The sequence below is a fragment of the Parasteatoda tepidariorum genome, chromosome 3 (assembly GCF_982258835.1).
Source record: "Parasteatoda tepidariorum strain Cologne lab strain chromosome 3, Ptep-v5.0, whole genome shotgun sequence".
Classification (NCBI taxonomy): Eukaryota; Metazoa; Arthropoda; class Arachnida; order Araneae; family Theridiidae; genus Parasteatoda; species Parasteatoda tepidariorum.
The window spans coordinates 78,968,582-78,992,321 of record NC_141757.1 but is presented as its reverse complement, the minus strand read 5'-3'; the positions used below and the strand labels follow the sequence as shown (position 1 = coordinate 78,992,321).

At 27.4% G+C, this 23,740-nt stretch overlaps 1 protein-coding gene across 3 annotated transcripts in view; it reads right to left on the bottom strand.

Moving 5' to 3' along the window:
- Positions 1-4,630: 4,630 nt before the first annotated feature.
- Dhod (dihydroorotate dehydrogenase 2) overlaps positions 4,631-23,740 on the bottom strand; it is a 43,489-nt gene continuing 24,379 nt past the window's right edge. The window contains exons 1-8 of one of the 3 annotated variants that reach the window (XM_016068894.4): positions 22,433-22,662; positions 22,060-22,272; positions 20,858-21,057; positions 17,775-18,021; positions 16,519-16,632; positions 12,142-12,295; positions 8,863-9,022; positions 4,631-4,815 (exon numbers count right to left, since the gene is read on the bottom strand). In XM_016068894.4, coding sequence (XP_015924380.2) covers positions 4,761-4,815; positions 8,863-9,022; positions 12,142-12,295; positions 16,519-16,632; positions 17,775-18,021; positions 20,858-21,057; positions 22,060-22,272; positions 22,433-22,453 — 1,164 coding nt within the window. In that variant the 5' untranslated portion in view covers positions 22,454-22,662 and the 3' untranslated portion in view covers positions 4,631-4,760. Of the gene's footprint in view, positions 4,816-8,862; positions 9,023-12,141; positions 12,296-16,518; positions 16,633-17,774; positions 18,022-20,857; positions 21,058-22,059; positions 22,273-22,432; positions 22,663-23,740 lie in introns of those variants that run through there. The other 2 variants (XM_087159655.1, XM_043038873.3) reach the window with 2 other exon arrangements.

Genomic DNA, 23,740 nt, shown 5'->3' with positions numbered 1-23,740 from the left:
TTAAATGAATTTTTTTAGTGTCAGTATATTTCATAAGGATTAAAAAGATTTGAATTTTTTTTTTCTTTTTAAATTTGTTGCAATGACTTAGTGCTGACAATTGTGTTAAAGGAATTCAATTGAATAAATTATTTTATATATCAAATAGTATTACGATAAAAATATTTGAGTGCTGTGTCGAAAATTTATCACATTTTTAGTTATCTGTTTATATTGGGGTTGGCTTGCTAAGACCTCTTCTAATATTAGTCATATTAGTTTGATTTCCATATTGAAGCTTTTTTTTTTAAATGCTGTTCAAATCCTCTGTGATAAATGTTGGTAGCAAAACATATTAAAGGTTTGACTGAAGAAATTTAAAGCAACCTTGATTTCATTACAAAGAAATTGCTGCAGAAACCAAGCCAAAATGAAGTAAACTTACAAAGATGGTGCCCAAAGTGTCGCTTGCAAATCAGGCTGATATTTTTTTTTCTTGCTAGGAATAAATTATTGAAAATTAAGTTAGGACGTAATAAATCTAAAATATTTGCTAAGTAAGTGATTAAAGAATACTTCCTTACTCCTCGGCTCTACAGTCCATGAAGGACCTTGGCCTCCTTTTACCACACACCTCCACTTTTTCCGGTCCTTGGCCCTTATCCTCCAATTTTTGATTCTCATTTTTTTCTTCAGATCTCATCAAGCCATCTTCTTCTAGAGCGTCCAACCTATCTCTTTCCCTCTAGCTTTCCTTTATAGATTTTCTATGTTGCTCTTTCCTCACTCATTCCATTCGCTCCAGGTTTCCAAGCCATTGTATTCTTTTTTTTTTTTAAATTTACTATATCTTATTCTTTATATAGTTTACTTAATTCTAAATTACTCCTAATTCTCCATCTTTGATTGGCCCATATATTTTCCTGAGAATCTTTCTCTTAAAAGTATTTTTTCTTCATTCTGAGTGGTAGTCTAAGTTTCTGCTGCATGTGTGACAATGGATCTTATTGTTTTATATAATTGTAGTTTCAATTTTTTTAAAAGCAGAAAAAATAACAAAATTTTAAATTCAAATTAACTGTTATTTTGAAATTTAACTTCATACTTGCTTCAAAAAAAATTTTATATCTTGTTTTCTAACCAGAAAAAAATTTATCAGTAAATAAAAATTCAACCCGATTAGTGTGACACTTTGGATAACATTCAGTTTATTCTTATTTATTTTATGATCAATTTATTCTTAAATTGATCACAAGACATGTAGTATAATAAAAATATTTTTTTCAACACTATATGCAGATCACATAAATATTATTGGCCTTAAATTCTCTTTATTTGAATAACTGAATAGAGCTTGAAACTATAATATTTCTATTCAGGAATGTCAAATTTCTTCACAGTGGAAAAAATTGCCCTGACAGAAATAGGTTTCTTTCAACTGAAGTGGGAGAAACTCTTTTTTTTTTTAAATAAAAATGTAGAAAGTATTAAATTTAAATTTTAAACAGTTTCTAATTTAAAAAATAGTATTTCCAAGTCATTTAATAAATTACTTTTAATATGTGAAAATTAGAAAGAAAATGAATGTATGAAGTTTTTAAGAAATGAAAACAATGGTTGTTTCTTAGAATGTTTTACATAAAAGAGTATTATAGTAGAACTTTAAAATACCATGATCAAATTATATATCATTGTATTATACTACAAATCACACATTTTCACAAACAAATGCTGTTAAGTATGAATACTGAAAACAATTCTTACACAGTATCCTAAAGATGTTTATCTATACACATTTTTAATACAATTTGCATTTAACACTAGGTTGCCTAAATGAAGTCATTTTGACTGCTTTTTTAACTGCTTTGTCGAAATGTACAAATAATAATGCATAAATTAATATTTTCTTTTTAAATGAAAATTTTCTTTATTGTTAATATTTACTAATAACTTGCTATATAACTGTAAATAATATTAAAAATTAATTAAACAAATTTCTTTACACATTAGTTATTCTTTCACAATGCAGTCATTTTGACTGTTTTTGGGCAATATAGGTATATACTAAATTTCAAACTTTCAAGTGTTAATCATAAATTTATTAGTTAATTTTAATTTATAGAATGTTAGAACTTTTAAGCAAAAATTTTTATTTCCAGATCAATGACTAATTCTATAAAATTTTACTTATTTTGAAAAACAAAGGTTATAGCTAAGGTTTTTCCTCCACATTTTGTTAAGAGATTCACTGGTATTATAAATTTAAGGAGGAAAAATACTTTTTATTTTCTTATTAAATAACCAATTTTTAATAAAGAAAATTAATTAAAAACAAAATAATATCTTAAATTACTAAAATGTACAATAGCCTTTAAAAACTAGAACATTGCAATAATTTTCAACCTTCAATGAATATATATATACATATTTATATTTAAGATTATTCTATTTTTAAACAATATTCAGCAAACTTGAAATAATGTAAGCATTAATGATCCATCTAGCTTTAATTGAATACAATTATTTAAGAAAATAAAGATAAATTAAATTGTCATATATATAGATTTTAAAATTCTGTATAAATTTGAAATAAATATGCAAGTAGTTTTTTTTATGATTAAATTTAATAAATTTTTACTTTTTAATACTATAGTAAATTTTATTTGTTTTAAATTTGAATTAATTATTTACTAGTTATTAAAAAATTGCATTGGTCAACTTCAGTTTCTTTCATTTCATCTAGTATCTTCTGCTTTTTTCCCACTTTCTTCTAATGTCCTAGAAGAAATAGGTTTCTTCCTAACCCTGTTTCTAATATAGTGCATAGATAAGTTGTAAACTAATACATAGTTGTGCAAAGTGGAATTCGTTCATTTCATTAAATTTAAAATTTTTGTTAAAAGTGTTATAGTTTTTAGTTGTCACATTTTGATAATCTCAATATGTTAGACAAAAGGATTTTAAAATGAAGCTTATAATTATTTTTTATTTATAACTAATATTAAATACACAACCATTTGTATTTGGTTAATATATTCATTTTTTAAAGTACACTGAAATGTTGTAAACTTCTTGTAAGATTTTTATAGTTTCAGTTAAAGCTAAATCAGTTAATACAATACTGTAGCATCTTTTGTTAAACTGAAAAAAAAAAAACAACTTTATAATATGCTTATATGGTTCTTGTCTAGCCTCTATAAATTATGTTATGAAAAATATTGCAGAATTAGAAAATAGTACAATATTTATGTATATTAACTCTGACAATTACACACATTTAAAGGTTTATGAGTGAAACTGACTTATTTCATAGGTAGTATTATATTTAAAAAAAATTCTGTATGGAATTTCACATCAAAGATTTGAAGAATATAATAAGACAGTTTAGTTTTTTCATGTTTGGAAAATATAGTGATGCAACAAAAACAATTAATTCCATTTTTATTTAGACACAATTAGATAGTAATAATTAATTGCAGCTTTTTAGGATCAAGTCAGTTAATTAACAAACTTTTTTCTTAATTTATCTACCCCTTTCATTAATAAGAATTAATTTAAGGAAATAAACAAATATTTTGTTTAGTGATAATACTTTTTTTAAAAATAATACTTAAGTATCCGTAATCAACATAAGTTGTTAATAGCATTAGGGCAAATATGAAGTCTTAGCAGGATTTTGATGCTCTACTTATGTAGTTAATTATTTTTTCCATTTTAGTAGAAAATTATGCAAGGCTTTCATAAATATATTGCTCTTTAACTGTATTTATTAAACTTATAATTATTAAAGTTGGGGTAGAAGGTTACAAAGCCCAAAAATTTCTTTTATGGGAAATTAATGTACCTGAAAAATAACCACAATACTCCAGCTTATATACATATTTTCAGGTTAAAAAGTTTTTCTTTATAGGTAATTAAATTTCTTGTGAAAATGTCATAAACTTCTATTTTGCATTACAAAATTGTACTGTTTTTTCATGAGTAAAAAAAGTATTAAATTTAATTATTAATAATTTTTGTATAACACAAAATATTATATGTAACACGTTTCAAAACATTTACGTTGCTATGTTATGAAATCTGTATGATTTAATATGCCAATATTATCATAGTATTCAACAGGATGTTAGACATTCTTTACTTCTAAAATCATACTTTATCGTTATATGATAATGTAATAAAGTTTTTTAAGAATTTATGTATTGTTATTCTGTATTTAGTTTAGAAAATTATTAAAATTAAGTACCTACATGATTAAAAACATTTTTATTCAAATCATAGGGTCTGATAATTTGAGTTTGAATTATCAGATAGAAAGCAAGTTGGGACTGATTAATTTGTACTCAACCTGTTAAGCAAAACATTTTAAAACTTTTACCATAATTTTGCTCATTTACGCATTGTGGAGTTTAGGATTTAAAATCTAAAATTTTGGTATGTGCAGTATATCTAATGGAGTGGCCTATCTGCTGATTTCTTTCCCTGCTGGAGCTTGAAAATTTTATTTTGTTGGATCAATTCTACACAATTTCAATATCACCCCTTTACATTTTAATATTTTGTTTGATTATTTTATTTGGTTGACTTTTTTAAAATTAAAAAAGGTGTACATATTCATAGTAAATAACTTGCAACAATGTAAAAAAAAATATTGACCTTTATATGTTTATTTAAAAGTAATAAATATATATTTTTAATAGTAAATAAATACATATCACATTCTATACAGTTATTTAAAAAGATTCACTTTTTACCTTTCAATCGTTTTTATTTTAAAATGTTTACTTTTTACTATCAACTCCAACTGCTTCCTTGACATTTGAAAAGTTGTCAGATCTGCAAGGAAAAACACAAGTTAGTATAAATAATCTAAATAACGTTATTCAATATTAACAGAGTGGACACTCACGTAATTGCAACACCTGTTGAAAAGTGAGTAACATCCTATTAATTTTATTTACTTTAGTGACCATTTTATCTCTTATTTTAATATTTTCTGTCCCAAGTTCTTATTCCTTTACAAAAGCTTCATACACAGTTACCCCTAAATTTTAGAAATAAACTAATCTTTCTAGGATTTTTAGGAAATTTAAAGAAAGAAAAAAAAACAACTTTAGATTACATTTTTACTGTACTCTGCAATTTTTTTGTACTCTGCAAAATATAATACCTTTTTAATTCAATGGGCAACAAAATTTGTGAAATATTAATCTTTGCAAAAAATAAAATTTGACAACAAAGATTTAATATGTAGGCTTTGCAACATTCAACTACATACAAAAAGCAATATTTTGCACAGAAAATGCAAAAATTAAAAATTCTCTTTTTATTAAGAATCTTATGAGTCTGTGGTCTGCTATTTTCAGCCAAAATTAATTTATAAAGAAAGTTCAATTTTTAAAAACTTAGCTTAATATTAATGAACCACAATAATGATTATATATAAGTTAAATTTAAAACAAGAAACTTTTTATGTAAAGAGTACTTTTTACATTTTATTCAAATTTTAACAATTCTTTAAAAAAAAAAAAAAAAAAAAAAAAAACATTGCAACAGAGCTTTTAAAATAGTGAAAATAGATGTTAGATTTATTTACTACATCTTACACAAGCTTTGAACATTATCAGTTTGAAATAGATTATTTTCAAGGTTTTTGCCTTTTTCCTTGACCCCATGGAAAACTGTTTAATATGTATGCCTTTAATGAAGTTAGTGATAGACCAGAGTCTCGATAATTCAAAGTGGATAGGACCGAGCCTACCTCAAACTTTCGAAAACTTGACTTATCGGAAGCAAATTTAATGAATATTTAAATAAATGGATACAAACCAATTTTTAAATTTCAGTATGTAATTGAAAAATATTTTATATTTAAAGAAAATTAACTAATCTCAGAGTGCATTTATTGCCTTACACCAAGTTACATTATTAACTATATTACTGCATGAGGTTAATTGTACTTTAAAATAGTTGTTTCATGTTTTTTGTTTAAATATATTGCTCCTTTTTTGCGCAGCCATATTGCACCATTGTCGAAGTGGCATACTGTCGGCTAGAGTTTCCTAGAGCAGTTGCTCTTAGTATCACATTGCAGACTATTGAGCTGCGAGACCCTTGCTGTGACTCATTCGTTTCATGGCATCTGCCGGATTCTCCTTTTCACTGTCCTCTTGCATTGCCGAAGCCTTGATCATTTCTACGATTGCCCCATTAGTAAATTTTAATCGCTCATTACTATTTAGCCACTCGCTATTTCGTCTACCGCTGTCATGTTGGTGTTTTTGCAACCTGGAAATATTTTTTATCAGGCTGAACAATGGCAAATTGTCATCATCAATGACATGATCGCTAACTGTAATTTCATTTTTCAACATTCAGTCATAGTAATTGCTAGATGCGTTGGTCATTATTTGGGAACAAGACTGTTTTTTTTCTCTCACTAGCTCAGATTAATAGGAAACGCGAATTATCGAGACTCAACTGTAATTTAGCAGACAGTGCTAATTGGAAAGGCATATTTCTGACACTTACTTCTTTGTAAACTCATAGAAGCTTTTAAGAGACCATAACACTTGCAAGAAGAAAAAGAAAAGACAAGAAATGTGCCTATGTTTTATGATAGTTTTAAGAAGAAAATTAAGCAAACTCCAGGCAATTTCACAAGGATAATAATTAAAAAAAAGCTAAGAATTGGCGTAACCATCAGAAAAGAAGAAAGTATTAACTGCTGAAACAGCATTTTTTGTTGTAGGTGGATACAACAGCATGTTTCCTTCAAGGATCGGAAGAATTATTGTCGTAAACTTTAGTATTTTTGTTTTGTTTCTAACGCCATTTTTTCCACTCCTATCCGGGTTTTAAAAGTTTATTGTACCTCTGTTCATCTTAAAGTTTACAAACTACAAATAGACTCTTTTAAACACATTTTTTCCAGGGCAAATATCACTTGTGCAATAATAGTAGAACCCTTAAAGGCATACCCTTCTTAGCAGCGATTCCCAAAGGGCATTCCGGTGAACCACAGGATTTCGTGAGTTAAAGCTTTTTTTTTTTTTTTAAACAAAAGCCCAGTTAGGATTTTTGAAACCTGTAATTAATATTGTATCAATTTAATAAAAGGCTGAAATTTGCAAGAAATTTTAAAAATTTTGCAGGGACATAAAAAAATACAATACAATATATGCTCCAATAGACTTAGATATGATAGTAATATTAAAATAAAAGTTTAATAAACAGCTAAAAAAAATTTTCCTTTAATTTTATGCAATATTAATAATTTTTTCAAATGAGCAAATACTTGTTCAAAATACAGTACATTGTTAAATTATTCAATAAGTGTTCATTAAAAATTTGTTTTCCAGCATTATGATATGTTTTTTATCACAAAAGATTTAGAAATTTCATTGCATAATTCAATAGCCTGTGTCACCCCCTCATTTTAAGAAATTTCCTGGTAAAGGAAGGGAATAACAATTTTTTTAAAATTTTTTTTTATATTCTTATTGCCCTTAAGAGAGGCAAGTTATGATTATTAATTTATTATTCACGAGGTAGAAAGATCAACCTACTTGACAGGATTTGGATTACCTCTGGTTTATTTTCTGGTTATTTTATTATAGATCTATTCTTTGATATTTTATCAGTTATACATTATCAATTTTGAAACTTCAGAAAAGTACTAATTGCTAAAATGTAAGTGAAAAAAATAAATTATCAAAAAATCTCACAGTCTAAATAACTTTAAAGCAAAAGTCGCATTTCAAAAAATTTACGGATTTTAGAAAAAACACACTAATTTATGGAAATCATCATGGAAATTTATACTGCAACAAACTTGTAACCAGACTTAGATAAAATGAAAACCTTTCTGTGAACACAAATAATTAAAAAATTTCTGCAAGTTTCACCCCTTTTCGCCGTAACCTCATTTTGGCAAAAATTTGTTTGAAAATCGTGAATTTTTTTGAAAAATCTTTTAATTTTTATATAACTCCATACAAGGGATGAGTTTGGTAAAAATAGCTAAAAATAGATAGCCAAAAATGTTAGTGCTAAAACACGTTTTAAATAATTGAAACATATGAAATTTGAGCAAGAAAAAAGCGTATGTAGAAAGCATTTATCCACAGAATGTTAGCAACATTTTAATAAAAATATCAGTGTGAGATTTCTTTTATTTATTTTAAATCCTAATGTTTGATTTTAAAACCATGTGAATACGAATTCCGATATTTAATTTTTAAATCACTTGAACACGAATCAAGGCTTTTGAATTGCGTGAATTCCAAATGTCATAGTTGATGTAAAATCGTGGAAATAGAAAACACAATCTTATATTGGGTAAATATGAATCGCGATGTGTGATTTTAAATATCGTTTGTATAGGTTGGAAAAAGTGTAAAAGCGAATCTATTCTTAGAAATTCGAAAAGAATGATCCTTCCTTTTTTTTTTTTTTTTAAAAAATCCATTTTTAAAAAGCGGAAAAAAACTAATCCCTGATACCAGCATGTTTTAAAGTTAAATGCAATAGCGTAATCGCAGAAAAAGTGTGGCTGCGCGAAGCTAAAAAAAAATATTTATCATTGAGTTAGGGAATGTGTTTTTCTTTTTAGTAATATTAAAAAAAATTCCGTGATAGTGACCATTTTTCTGGGAATGGCGTTTGCACATTCGTATAGATTATACATATCTGCTAGTAACCCAAATGATAGGGAGCACATTTAAAATGCAGTTTTAACACATTTGCTAGTTTTAAAATGTCAAGAAAGTTTGAAAATTGAGAAGTTATTTGGATTCTTAATAAATAGTTCAAAGTTAATGAAACATTAAAATTCCTGATTCAAAGTAATGACCAATTTCCTAAAAGTAGGTAGATACTTACATTAATAGTTCTTTTAACTCTCTTTTGATTTTGCCAATAACTGTTGGCCCTTCATATGTTATGGCTGTATACAGTTGGACAAGAGAAGCCCCAGCTTTTATTTTTTCATAGGCATCTTTTCCACATGATATGCCTCCAACACCAATAATTGGTATCTCTCCTTAACAAATATAATAATTATTAATTTTGATTAAAAGAAAGTAAAACAGATAATTGTCTTTTCAATCAATGACTATATAGATATAAAAGTTACTTTATGGAAATTTCATAAATTGAAAATTGGTAACTGCGATACTTTTAAGATTACTTTGGCATTGTGTCAACATACAAAACACAAATATGAATACAAAATTTTCAATACTTTGCCATCAAAATTATACTTTATTATCATTTTTGTTCAAATTGATAATTATTTAAAATTATTTGTATGCAGTCCTAATAGTAAGGGCTAAAAAATTATTGTCAAGCACTTTAATTAAGCTGTTTTTGAGTCGTAACGTTGAGGTAGTTTTCAGAAGGCTGGTTTTCAAAGGCTCTGTAGTCGCATAAAATGCTTTTTTGTGAATACTAAGCTATTATGATAACTGCTGTGAGTTTACAACAGTTACTCATGGCTGCTAGGTCAAGTTTAACCTATCTTCTGCCAGAACTCTTTATATTTATTTCAAAAATGATGTAAAACGTCAAAATGGAGAAAAGCCAAAATTTTGATAAAATGAAAAGCATTTGCGGCCTAATTTTTTATTATATAAATGCTTAACTGGGCTCATACACTTTGCAAAAAGAAGAAAAAGAGAAGTAGGTGTGGATTTTGATAATTTTCATAAAGGTGGGAAAATGTTGCCTAGTTAATGATTTTTAAAAAAGTTTAATAACTTTTAAAATATTTAAGTTATTTGTCAATTTTAAAGCTCATATCATTCTTCATGACAAGATGGCATATATAGTTTAAAATTATAGGTAAGTGTAAGGCACTTGAACTGTGGCTTTTTTGTTTTCCTTGGCAAAAGAGTTTTGAAAAACCATGTTAGGATAGGAAATTCAAAATACAAAAAAGAAATATTAGCAATCATTTCAGATCTACTGTAAATTTATCAAAAGCTTACTGATAAAATATCAGGCTTCTAACATTTTCACAGTTTCTGTTAGTGAGGGTATAATAATTATTAAGAGATCAAGTATCGAATACATATATTTAAATTTTTGAAAAAGTTCGTTGCAATGAATAAGCAAAAGATTTTTAAAAGCAATTTTATCTCAACTTTTCAGTTCAAGGATCCAAATTAAAATACTATTAACAGATGCTTTGAAGTACAGGGAGTGCATTATTTACAATTTATCGAAAAAGAGCTTTGTTGAAAGTCAAGCTACTCAAGCCAAACAAGTGATAACACATTTGCGTTTTCAAATAATTTAGCATTAAATGAAAAAACCCAAAAGACATTAAAAAATTATAGCAAACATATTGAAATGCTTTTTTATTCCAATGTGTAAGAAGTTCAAGAAAAGAAATATTTAAAAATAGAATTTGACATCCCCTTATTGTTCGACAATCTTCATTAATAAGTTAGCTCATGTTTTTTGAGTTTAAAGAATTAAATTAAAAAGATAGTCAATACGTAATGGCATGATAATCATAGCTGTGTTTTTTAGATAAATTATGTAATACACACTAAATCCAATTAAATTAAAGATACAGAATATTTAGGATTTTACACTATTTGAATGCTTTTTTAAACTTTCTTGCCAATAGATATGATAAAAACGACAAAAAAAACATAATGTAATAATAACACAAAAAAATTAAGTAAAAAAGTATGAGTGAGAAATTGATTAAGATTGAAAAAATTTTTTGTTATTCTACACAAGTAAATTTAATACTACAACTTTTAAAGGTTCTAAAATAATACCTTTTGAATTTTAATTTTTTTGATTTTTAGAATAAAAAGTTTATATATTTTTTAGATGCAAACAGACTTTTTTGAATAAAATTTCTAAATTTTAAAACAAGATATTGAGTAAAATAACATTGAAAAAAACTAATACTGCTAAAAATTAACAATTAAATTTTAAAAAAGTTTATTAGGATTTATTGAACTTCAATATCCTTTTAAAAAATGTATTACTTCTGATCATTTTTTTTAAAATTGAAAACCCTGAAACGAATTTTAACTACAAAATGTACTTTATACTAAATTTTTTGAGAACAAAATAACAGATATTAGGACAAAATTCCTATTCAGGAAAAATAATTTCATATACTTGCTAATTTACTTTTGATTGATAATAAGTTTATGCGTGTCATAAAAACTCAAATAAATCATAAAACATTTGTATAAATTTGTTTCAATAATACATTACATTCTTAATGATTTTCATCCGTACACAAAATATTTATTTTGAGTAAAAATTATTTGATATTCGTACTGAAAATAAATATAAACAATATAACATCCAGGGGTCTGCCCAGAGATTTTGTGAAAGGTCCTGTTTTGTAAAATTGTGAAAAAACTATTTATAATTTGTGAATATAAAATAAGCGTTAAGTTACATTCTTTCAACCAGGGTTCTGCTTTTGTGAATTCGTACAAATAGGGTCCTGTTATTGCAAAAATTTCTAAAAACCTTTTTAAGAAGTTTTTAAATTGTAAATAGATACAAGATTCTGCTCAACAATTGCTGCTACTAAATTAGAGATGCAACATACAAATATTTGGTATCTAGCCTATACTGCTCAACACAGAATATTCATTTCAGATGAATAATGGAAACAAAATCACTCACATTTTTAATAATTTCAATTGACATATGTTAACTAACACAACTTAGTTATGCATCACTTTTAATGTGTTATGTATTAAGTAAACTTAAGCGATTCATAAATTTATAATATTTTATTTAAAAAATTGCCAGAAATTAATTATTATTTACATAATGTTCAATTAATTTTATGAATAAATATAAATTGATCAATTATTTATTTACAAAAAAAAAAAAAAAAAATTATGATTTAATATTAATAAGAATGCACACACCATGTTTCAGGAAGGGTTTATTCTATTAACAAAACAATAATGAAGATAAAAAAATTTGTGAAGGGTTCGATTAAAAGATGAATTATTTTGTGAAGGGTTTGTTTTTATGAAAAGATATTTTGTGAAGGGTCCATTAACGGACCCAAAATTCTTCTAAAAAGACCCCTGAGATTGCATTAAAAATATTGTAAGTTAATAAATATAGTCTTAAGATTATATTTAAAATTAAAAATTTGATTTCAACCTTTTGTTAAAGCAAACATGTCTCTGATTGCATTCGTACTAAGATCCTTCAATGGCTTCCCACTAAGACCACCAGTTTCCCTTTTGTCTTCACTTTTCAGGATATTTGGCCTAGAAATTGTTGTATTGGATACAATGAGGCCATCTATTTTCTTCTGCAAAGAATAACAATTTAAGATTGGTAATAGAAAAATATCGTATAGTGGATTTGTTGTTAGATATAAAATAATATCTTCACCTGAGACATTTAAATTCAATTTTAATTAAATTAGCAAATATGAGTTAAAAACAAATGAAACAATTTCAATTAGTTCATATGGAAACAGGAGGTGCTTGCTTGCATTCGTTTAAATGAATTTCTGAAAATGCTGCTGCTTTTTTTTTGCCATATCTAATATTGATTTTGACGCCCGGTGGCTGAGCGGTAGCGCTGTTGTGCCATAGGTCCCTGGTTCGGTCCTTGGGCCGGGCAAGGTTGGCTCAGCCTTTAATCCCTTCAGTGGGTCGATAAATGAGTACCAAGCATGCTTGGGAACTAAAAACTGGGGGTTTTGTGTTCGGCTGACCACCTGATCGGAACATCTGCTCCTGCACCCCAGAGCACAAGGTCAAGAAAACTGAGATGGGCACAGTAGGCCTTGGCCCTCTAGGGCTGTCGCGTCGCTGAGTATAGTTTAGTATTGATTTCAATTATCATAATAAACACTTAATGTTTGTAAATCAATATAAATAAATTATTTTATGTGTGTCACCAGCATACATGGCAATACTTTTACTTGTACTTGGTTACTTTTACTAGTTTTTCAGTTATTTTTTTCTGAAATATTTGAAAATTATTATTTTTTTTGAAATTTATAAGTTTAATGTATTATATATTCCTTAACAGCTAACTTCTAAGAACTCCTAAGAAGAAGGCGGCTGTGGAAGGTAACTGGAAACTCAAAGTCATGGGGCGTCCCCCAGCCCAGATATATTATATATATATATATATATATATATATATATATATATATATATATATATATATATATATATATATAAAATTTAATGCTATAGGGCAACTAGATTTGCGTTTCGCAATAGATTAATACAACAGTAGAAATTTTTTTTTTGAATTGCTCATACTATATGTAGTTCAGAATGTTATAATTTTTATTTATTTTTTAATCTTTCAGTTGACATAATATAAAAAAACTGAACTGCGTACTAAAAACCTTTGGTCTAGCAGATTTGATTCCAATAACATAAATGAAAGTTTTTTTTATTTTTTTTTAAATAAAAAATTGCATGAGTTTTGAAATATTTTGATGGGTTTTTTTCTATTGGCAATCTCTTCCTAAAGAATATCTTCCTCCTTCCATCTAGCAATTATCTTTATGGCAAAAATCATTTTCAAATATGGGCAGTGACATATAAAAAATAAATATTAGAATTAAATACACAGCTATGAAAATAACAACTAATAAAAAAATATAATAAAGAAATCTAGTGTTTGTTACATGGCATTGTTAATAGTGCTAAGAAGTTATTTTCATTCCATTCACAAATGTGTTCAAGTTTTATTGATAATGAAATTTTTTTTTTCTATATAAAATTTTGGAAGAAACACATTATTAAACTTTGATATTGCTTACCCTTATATTAAGTCACAAAAATGTTCTTCAAAATCTCTTTATCTTAGAGTTGTACCTTAAGATCGTACATTCAATATTTGATTTCTAGAGAACTATTAGACTGATTACCTTTGAATTTTGTATTGTTTCATTTAAAATTGGATACTTTAAAATGATGTAAGACTTTTTTATATTCCTTAAATAAAAAAAATTTGCGACCATTACTTAATAAAATAATAAATATTTATTAAACATTATTTTTTTATATGGAATTATCTTTGGATTATTCAATTTTATAGCTGTGAGCAAAACTTTTGCTTAACCTGTTCTCGAAGTATTTTGAAATACTCAGAAATTTGAATTAACATTGAGCGGTTCAAACTTTTGATAGCTCTCCTGGATTATATTTTTCTTAGGATTATATTTTCCTGATAATTGCTAACCCATATATTTCGAATTTCAGAAATCCAAATTCATGGCAAAAAAGGTTGTATCTTCAAAGAAAGTAGGTTATGTCTGATTTCGTTATTTAAAATATTGTGCCTGCACTAATTAACTAAGATAGTTAAGGTTAAGCCTGGGTAACATTAAGATTGAATCTTAAGAATCAGGGTGTTCACTCTTTACTTTGCACATAGTACATATTTAGAAAAATAGTAAAAACAAGCATTTTTAATAGTGATTTGCAAATGATTGATTCTTTTCAAATTGTTCTTTGCAATACAAATAGCGTTGAACGCTTTAATATTTTGTAAAAATTTACAAAAGGAAGATAAGGCATTTTTTTTTTTTTTTTTTTTTGAATGCAAGAAGATTGTTATATAAATATCAATCTTTCTTTCTTCTCTAATCACTGATTTTTTTTAATGATTAACAAATTTAACAAAATAGGCAGTTTAATTGTTATACTTTTATTAAAAATTGTCTTAATCGGTTGTAATTATTTGTATTGAGTTCTTTAGTTTATAATATTATGAGAATTTTACTTGACTTCATCAGAATACATATAGTCAGAAGATTCCTAAATTTTTATTATTTTGCTGTTAGAAAAAAAAGATTTTCTTCTTCTTCAAATAACAGCTTCCTTTTTAATCTCTAATAATGAGTGATATTTATTTCTAAATTATGTAACTGTCCTTTCTAAAAAAACTAAGAGCAACATTTTTCTAACTATATCATTTGTGAAAAACATTAAAATTTAACTGTGCTTCATTATATTAGTTAAGTTGTCTATACTTTTGTTTGTTTCATTATATTAGTAAGTTGTACATACTGATATAATTGTGAAAGACATAAGTATTTTGTAATGAGTTTAGATTTTAATTCTATGTATAAATGAAATATAATTAAAATTAGAATTTTTGATTATTTAATATAATCTTTTACAATGCAACCAAAATGATTAAATTCGTCAAACGCCTTCCTTTTGGATTTTAAAAAATAGAAAATATAATATTTTTTGAATGGTGTCAAATCATGATTCGCGCCACAAGCACTTTTTCCTCTGGATATGCCTCTGCTGTCTTATATGAATTATCTATTGTTTTTATTTGAAAAATACCCAAATCCAATAATTTTCACAAGCAACATTTTTGTTAACTATAGATTTGTTTTTTTACTATATAAAATTTAGTTTATCGTAAGAATAAATTTAAAAATAAAACTTTTTTGCTCAATTTTTGATTATTAAAAAAATAAAAACAAATTAAAAAGCTATTATTATTTAAAATTCTAAAAATATTTTTATAACTTTTATAAATTTCAAATATAATTTTTACTTGGATTTTTTTTACTTGTATATGAATAACTTTTTTAATATTTCTTAATTTATTTCTTTAAACAAAAATTTTAATGCTATTGAATTTGTTAACCAAATTAATTTAATACTACAAATTCCGAAAGTTAAAAAAAAAATTTTTCTAAAGATTTAATAGTTTTAAAATTAACATAATTTAAAATTTCTAGTTAAATGCAAATATTAAATTTTTAATTTCTGGTTTGGTTTCTATATATTTTCAACATCCACTATTTTAATAGAATTTTGCAACATTTACCTGCATTTTAAAGTTTTATATATTTAAATTAAAATTCAATGCATTTTAAATAAATTTTTCTCAAATTTTTATGAAATTTACGCTTACTTTGAATTTCTGATTTCCTTGAAGTGTACTTAAAAAATTATTACTTTTTTTTCTCTTATACTTACTTACTTTTAAAATCAAAACTTTTTACTCGTTACTCTTGCTTAAAGTACTTGTACTTTTACTCATTACTTTTTAAAAGTAATTAATGCAAGTCACTTTTTTTCTTAACAAATCGAGCAGTTTTACCCTTAAAATATATACCTAAAGAAAACTAAAACTGTTAGCAAATATAACTTTCTGAATGCATGACTAAATTTCATTTATTTATTTATTTATTTTTTAATGCTTCACTATTAAACAATTGAAACACAGTGAATAGGGTAGAAAAATATACACAAAACTGCCCAGATGTTTGAAGTTAAAAATGTAATATTTCGAATACTAAATTTTCTATTAAAAATAAATATGCTATTAAAATAGAGACTCATAAACTAATAAGTTTACTTCCATTTTCTAAATTTTTATTCTCAGTTAAACTCTAAATTAAAAAAGTTCAGAAGTAGAAATTAAAAAAGTTCAATGAAATATTCACAATACATTAAATGTTCAAAATATATTAAATGTTAAAAATAAATTAAATGCCTAAACATATTAAATGATAACAAAAATTCTATATGTTACCCCTTTCCTGGAAATAGCCTCCGCAATATCCTTTTTTTCTTCAAATGACAGATCTGGTGCAATTTTAAGTAATATTGGTGGCTTCCTCCAGCAATTTTCCCTAGCTTCAAGAATCTACAAATAATTTTAATGTTGCAATTACTGTATAAACATACAACAATATTTATTTAACAATAATTTTCATTAGAATGGGAAAAATTTGATGTGAATTTTTTTTTTCCTTTCCCTATTGGGCACATACAATCACTTTCTCTCTCTCAAAATAAATAAATAAATAAAAATAGAGATAAAGGTAACTTGGGCAGCAACAAAATATAGATTGTTAAAAAATCAATCAAAATATTCAATTATAAAGATCACTGATATTTATTTCAGCATTGTTGAAACAGAATAGTTTATGCATATGTTTGACTTTTAATGGTGAATTATATAAGTGTAATTATGTTTGAATTAAAATGTGCAAGAATTAAAAGCATTCAACTAAATTATATCTCAATTAAGAATTTTACTTAAGTTATGAACATTTACAACACCAAAAAATTTAAATGATATTCCAATCTGCTGAGACCTAAGAGAAACTGACCTTTCGGAAGTTTGCCTTACTGTTAGTATCACCTTTCTACTTTAAAATTATAATTTTTATGTATTTTAATTAATATATAGGTAAATTAATGAAATTATAGAAATTTCAACATTAATATTGTTTAAAAAAAACTCAAGAAAAATACCAACTACATCAACAAAAAAGATTCATTCAATCTTTTAATTTAAGAGAAGTGCTCCTTCCACATATCCCTAGTAGCAAAAAATAAACGCAAAGCTTAGAAAGATTTTATATTTTATTTTATAACCGGCAATGAACGGCACACCAAATTCTGAGCCATAAAAGTTCAACTCCACAGCCTTGTAATTTAAAACCCAACCCAAAAGACAAGGGAACTCTTGGATCAAGCATTGGGACAAACTAGCCTTCGTGGAGGACTTTATGATGGAACTAACCCGCATTTGTGTTACATGGAGAGAAATGATTTCTCCACCACTGAAGGAATTTAAGTCAGTGAGAGCCAGGAGCAGAATTTGTATCAACAAGCCAGTGCTGAGAATTGAACCTGAGTCACCTCACTGGGAGGTGAAAACTCTATCCCCTGAACCACTGTGGCTTGCTTGGACAGATTGACCTTTAGAAAGATTTAACTACATAAATGAATAAAATAAACATGAATTAATAGTAGATTTAAAAAAAAAAAAACTTATACCTTATCAAGTAAATTTTCCAGATTTTTCTTATTTTGCAAAGACCGTAATCCGGGAGTATTTGGACTAGAAACATTTATGGTGTAGTAATCTGCTGTTGAACAAAACTCAATGATGCCTTTAACATAGTCATCTTCAGCAGATTCGCTATCTTTGTTCTTACCTAAGTTGACACCTAACACACCTCTTTTATCACAAGCTTCTAAGCGTGGTTTAACATGCTTATGTCCTTTGCTATTAAACCCGCACCTAGGAGAAATAAATATATGTATTTCAACTTCTTAATCACTGATAATTTAAGTACATCAGCAAAATGTAAAACCTTTCCATTAAAAAAAAAAAAAACCAATTTGTTAAAAATAAAGACTTATAAGTAAATTTAAAATATAAAGAGTTAATGGATTCAATTATTTTTCAAGCTAAATAAAGTATTTGTTTAATAAAATAAGCAAATTTCATTACTGTTGACAAAAAAAAAAAATTTGAGCCAATTTTTGAGGTTACGACTACTAATGTTCAACTCCGTATCTTTGTAATTTTGAACCCAACCCAGAAGACAAGGGAACTTCTGGATCAAGTATTGGGAGAAATTTGCCTTCGTGGAAGACTTTTTGATGAAACTAACCTGCATTTCAGTTGCATGTAGAGGAAAACCTCCCAAGGTTAGTCTGGCGGCAAGGGCACACTAACCCGTGATCTGTCCACCACTAAGGATATTTTACACCAGCTCTGTGGTCGGCGCAAGCTGGATGCGAAATTCGTATCGACTAATAATTGCTAGGATTAGAACCCAGTTCACCTCATTGAAAGGCGAAAGCACTATCTCCTGAGCCATCACGGCACAACTTAAATTATTAACACTCAGCGTACTGCAGTACTGGCAATAGCTCAATCTGTTGAAAATAAGTATTCTCGAGATTAGTAAATATTTTATCACCAAGTTGTTTTTTTTAAAAATGTATTCAACAAATACGGAGAAATTTGAGAATATATGGGCAAACAGGAGATAGTCGTAAAATACAAGAGTCTTTGTTAAAAAACAGGAGACTTGGCAGGTATGAATGGATTACAACTTTATTTTGAAAATATTTTCATCCTTTTATCATCAATAATCTTAAATTATGTTTCATGTCTTACAATTAAATTCTCAGTCCTGAAGCTGTGTTTAGTCTAGTTATTCATTTGTTTTTGGCATATATACATCAGCTGAAAATGAATAAAATAAACCAAAATATAGTTTCCTAACTAAATATAATTAACTAAACTAAATATAATTGCCATAACAAGGTGCGTAGCCAAATCTTTGAATAAAAAATAAGCACTTTTTAAAAACTTTTCAAGCACTTTACAAAAATTTTCAAGCACTCAAAAAATTCATATTCAATCAATGATATTATTGAAAACAAAAACTTTTTATAAAGAGTTTTGGCGTTAAAAAAACCCAAAAAGAAACGGACGTAAATCAAAACAATCAGTACTTTCCCACACCACCGAGTGAATTCAACTTGACCCTGAACTCAGAACAAAAGTACCCTTACCCCCTCTGTCAAAAAAGTGTTCGAAGTAAAATAAAATAAACAAGAATAAAATTAAATTAAATTAAAAAGAAAAACATTTCATAAGGATCTGATATTCTCTATCCGAATTGGAGCACTCGGGTTTCGATTTTAAGGGCGCCCGCATGCGCAAGTCATAACGTGGGTATGACATGAAGTCCGCGTGAATGATTACGTAGCAAACACCCCATTTTTCGTGAAATGCATGGGATCTACTAGATATCACTGAAGAAAAAAAAATTATTTGTGGAAAAAAAGCACTTTTTAAAAACACCAGCTGAAAAAAGCACCTTTAAAAGCTTTTAAAAACGAAATCCCCAAAAAAGCACATTTAAGTACTTTTTACAAACGCTACGCACCCTGCATAAACATTGAACATGGCTCTCAGGGAAAACATATTTCTTTATTAACAAATTTAATTATTTTACATTTATTTGAAAAGTGTGATGGGAAATATGCAACTTTTTCGATTTATACCTCTTCAGTTATTTTGTTGTTAAAAAATCACATTTAAAAAAAAAAAAACAATTTCTTTAGATTGACATTTTTAAATGATTTATAAAGGCAACTAAGTATTAAATAAATAATGGATTATTCATCGATTTAAATGTAATTAAAGATTTTAAAAGTCAGTACAGGTTAACAAAAAAATTCCAACATCCAGGCAACCCTAAGGTTCTGCAGAACGCTATCTGGGAACTACTAACATGGATATTCGAGATAAAGTGGATACCTTATCTCAACCACTACTCTATTTTATTAATAAACTTTTTTGATGAAATTCTAAATGTCACATAACTTTAAAAATACAACAGTGAAGGTTAAATGCAGAAAAAAAGTTTTTCAGCCCGACATTTAACATTATTTATTTTAAAATACAAATGGGCTGTCATTTCCGATAAATAACACGCCTCAAGATAACCACAATGAATGTTTTAACTCAAAAATAAACATAAGGAGACTAACATTTTACAAAAAGACTGAATACAATTTTAAAACAAGAAAAATATGATTGATAAATTTATTTCATCTCTTGAAAATAAAGTTACACAGATTATGAATAACCATAAATTATGAATACCTAGAACTTAAGATAAGATTTTAGAAGGCAATGTCAATCATACTTCATTCAAAGGGAAAATCTTTCATTCAAGGTGTTTTCAAGATGTGTCCAAAAGAAGTAATGATTTAAATAATTTCTGAGAAACTTTTTCTAAGCCAAATAACTAAATTTTGGTCTCTGTATTAAAACGAACAGTTCAGTGTGGACATTCTAATGGATATTAACATAACATTGCATCTTTTTAAAAGAAAACAGTACTTTATGTACCAGTAATTTCGATGGAAGTAGGCTGTAATTGGCAATTGTACTAAAGATCATAGACTGTATTTTGGGTAATAATAGAAATAATTAAAACATGATAAATGATATATAACACGTAGCTAATAAATCTAGACAGCAAATGCGACACAATGAAACATAATTAAAGCAGCATTTATAGTTCATGGATGCTTTTTTCTATTTTTACCTGTTAATTAAAGCTTCATCTTCAGTGAGTGAAAAAATTCTAGGCTTTGGATTTCCATCTTGTGGCAAAGGTGTAATAGTACCAATTTCTAAGAACCCAATACCAGTCCTAAATAAGCCAGACGGAGCATCTGCATTCTTATCTAACCCTGCAGCAATACCTATTGGATTTGAAAAGTTTAAGTTCCATACTTGAGTTTTCTGAAAGAAGAACAAATAATCATATTACCATGACTCTTAAATAAGGAAAACTAGCATATATGGACATAAGAAACAATCAAGTTATTAAAGAGGGGTTAAATCTTTAAAACATAGTAATTAATTATGAGAGCAATTTAGTAGATAGAGAAGTAAAATCCTGTATCTTTGATGTGAATAACTGTGGTATTTAGCTGTAAGATATAATTAAATTAAAAAGGGGTCAAATCTTTAAAATATAATAATTGATGTTAAGAGTAATAGATTAGAGATGAGTAATATACTAGAGAAGTATAAATTTTTAGTATGTTACAAACTGACATAATTGATTATCAATTAGAAGAACCAGATATTTTTTGCATAAAATATCTATCAATCTTAATTAAGTGACAGAATAATCTAATAAAAATAAATAAAAAAAATCTGGTTTAATTAAAATAAATCCCTTTTTTTTAAATTATAATTTTTTCAAACCTTGTACAATTATAATGATAATAAATTAAATGTATTACTAAGCAAAAAAGTTTTAATATATTTCTTTCCTAATAATTTCACCAACTGTCAAAAGAATATAAATACTCTAGTTCCCAGTAAAATATTTTATATCTATATTTTCGGAATCAAATTAAAGTTATTTACTAAATTGCAATCAAAATTTTAAATGATATCAATTTTTTTCCCATTCAACAATTAAATAAATGGTTTGTAATTTCTAGCAAAATATTTAAAAAATATCACATATAAAATCTATAATAAATACAATTGTTAAAAATATAATTTCTTTTAAAATGAAGATTTACAAAAAAAAAGTACATTTATCTGCCTAAAAATATGACTTCTTTCTTTGCAGTTTTTAATTTAACTACTCTTGATTGTAAAATATCACAACAGGTACAAAAAATTTGTAAATTAGTTAACATTTTTATTTCAGTTTAAAAAGTAAATTTTTAAAGGACAAAAAAATATGTTTGCAACTAAACTATTTCTTAACACAAATTCACTTACTAAAAGATCTCCGTCCTCAACTTTACATTTAGGTATGAGTGCTAGTTTAGCAGCATATAAACCAAGCATTTGAGATGATTCAGGTGATAGTAATGAATGCAAAGTTGGCATAACAACTTTATGGAAAAATTTTTCATTGCCTTGTTGAAGGCAGATTGCAGAAAATGCAGCTGTTCCCCCAATAGCTACGACAGCTAAGGACTTTAGTTTCTTCTATAAAAATAAATAAAAGATAAGTAAAAAATAAAACTAAATATTTGGTTAATTTGAGGATAGGTAAAATATAAGTAAAAATAATAAATTAAAATAAAGGTATTCAGTTCGTTATAAGTAAGTTCAGAGATAATTTGAAAAAAAAAAAATGCCATTTTACCAAAGCAACAGCTTTAGACATGACTGTTGTTCTTAGCTAAAACTAACAAAGATGTAAAACTTCTTAAGAATACTACAGTACATTGAACTCAATAATCAGTACAATCACTATCAATTAGCTATTATTTATCTGCACTAAAAATAGACGATTAAAAGCACATGCTCCTTAGTTGTTTATTTACGTTTTGCAAGCTGGATGAGAAACACCAAGGTAGAAAACCGAAGACATGTAAAATTTGAACAGAATAAAAAGTTGATCTCGGCGTTTAGTTCAAGAAAGATTTTTCGAACGTCATTTGAGAAGCAGTTGAAAACGAGTAGTTCAACTTGTATTTATGAACGATGTAGAATACAACATGAAAGCTGAAAGTTACAGCTAGTTGTAAAAATTATCTGCATATTTCACAACTGAAAAGGTCCCGCAGTGGACTGATCGTTAAGACACGGTTCCCAGCAGATCACCGAAGTCAAGCATCACTGGCTACGGTCAGTGTGCGGGTGGGTGACCACTTGGATCAGTCTGCGTAGGGACCGAGGGTGTGCGGTATTGGTCCTCGTTAAACTGTGCTACCGTAAAGTGCTCGACTTCGCGCGCAGGTCGTCGGGCTACCGAAGCGGGGGTGCCATCCCTTCCGCAGAGGATCAAAATTGTGATGGCATGTCTTCGGATCATCCTCCGGGATGTTTCCCAGACCGTCGCCAATAGCCCATTGTTCAGCTCTAGTGCGACGTAAATTAACAACAACAACAACAACAACACAACTGAAAAGGTTCTCCCATATTTCACAATCCCGCAGTGGACTGATCGTTAAGACACGGCTCCCAGCAGATCACCGAAGTCAAGCATCACTGACTACGGTCAGTGTGCGGGTGGGTGACCACTTGGATCAGTCTGCGTAGGGACCGAGGGTGTGCGGTATTGAACCTTGTTAAACTGTGCTACCGTAAAGTGCTCGATTTCGCGCGCAGGTCGTCGGGCTACCGAAGCGGGGTGCCATCCCCTCCGCAGAGGATCAAAATTGTGATGGCATGTCTTCGGATCATCCTCCGGGATGTTTCCCAGACCGTCGCCAATAGCCCATTGTGCAGCTCTAGTGCTACGTAAATTAACACCAACAACAACAACCATATTTCACAACTGAAAAGGTTCTCTGTTATCTGAACAAAGGTGAGAAAACAAAAAGAACAGTGACAAAAAAAAAATCTTAAAAAGTAATGACATACACTTGTTTTTATCATCAGCTCAGTTGATCAAAAAGCAATTATTACTCATCTTATTCATTCTATCAAATATTCATTCGTTATCGAA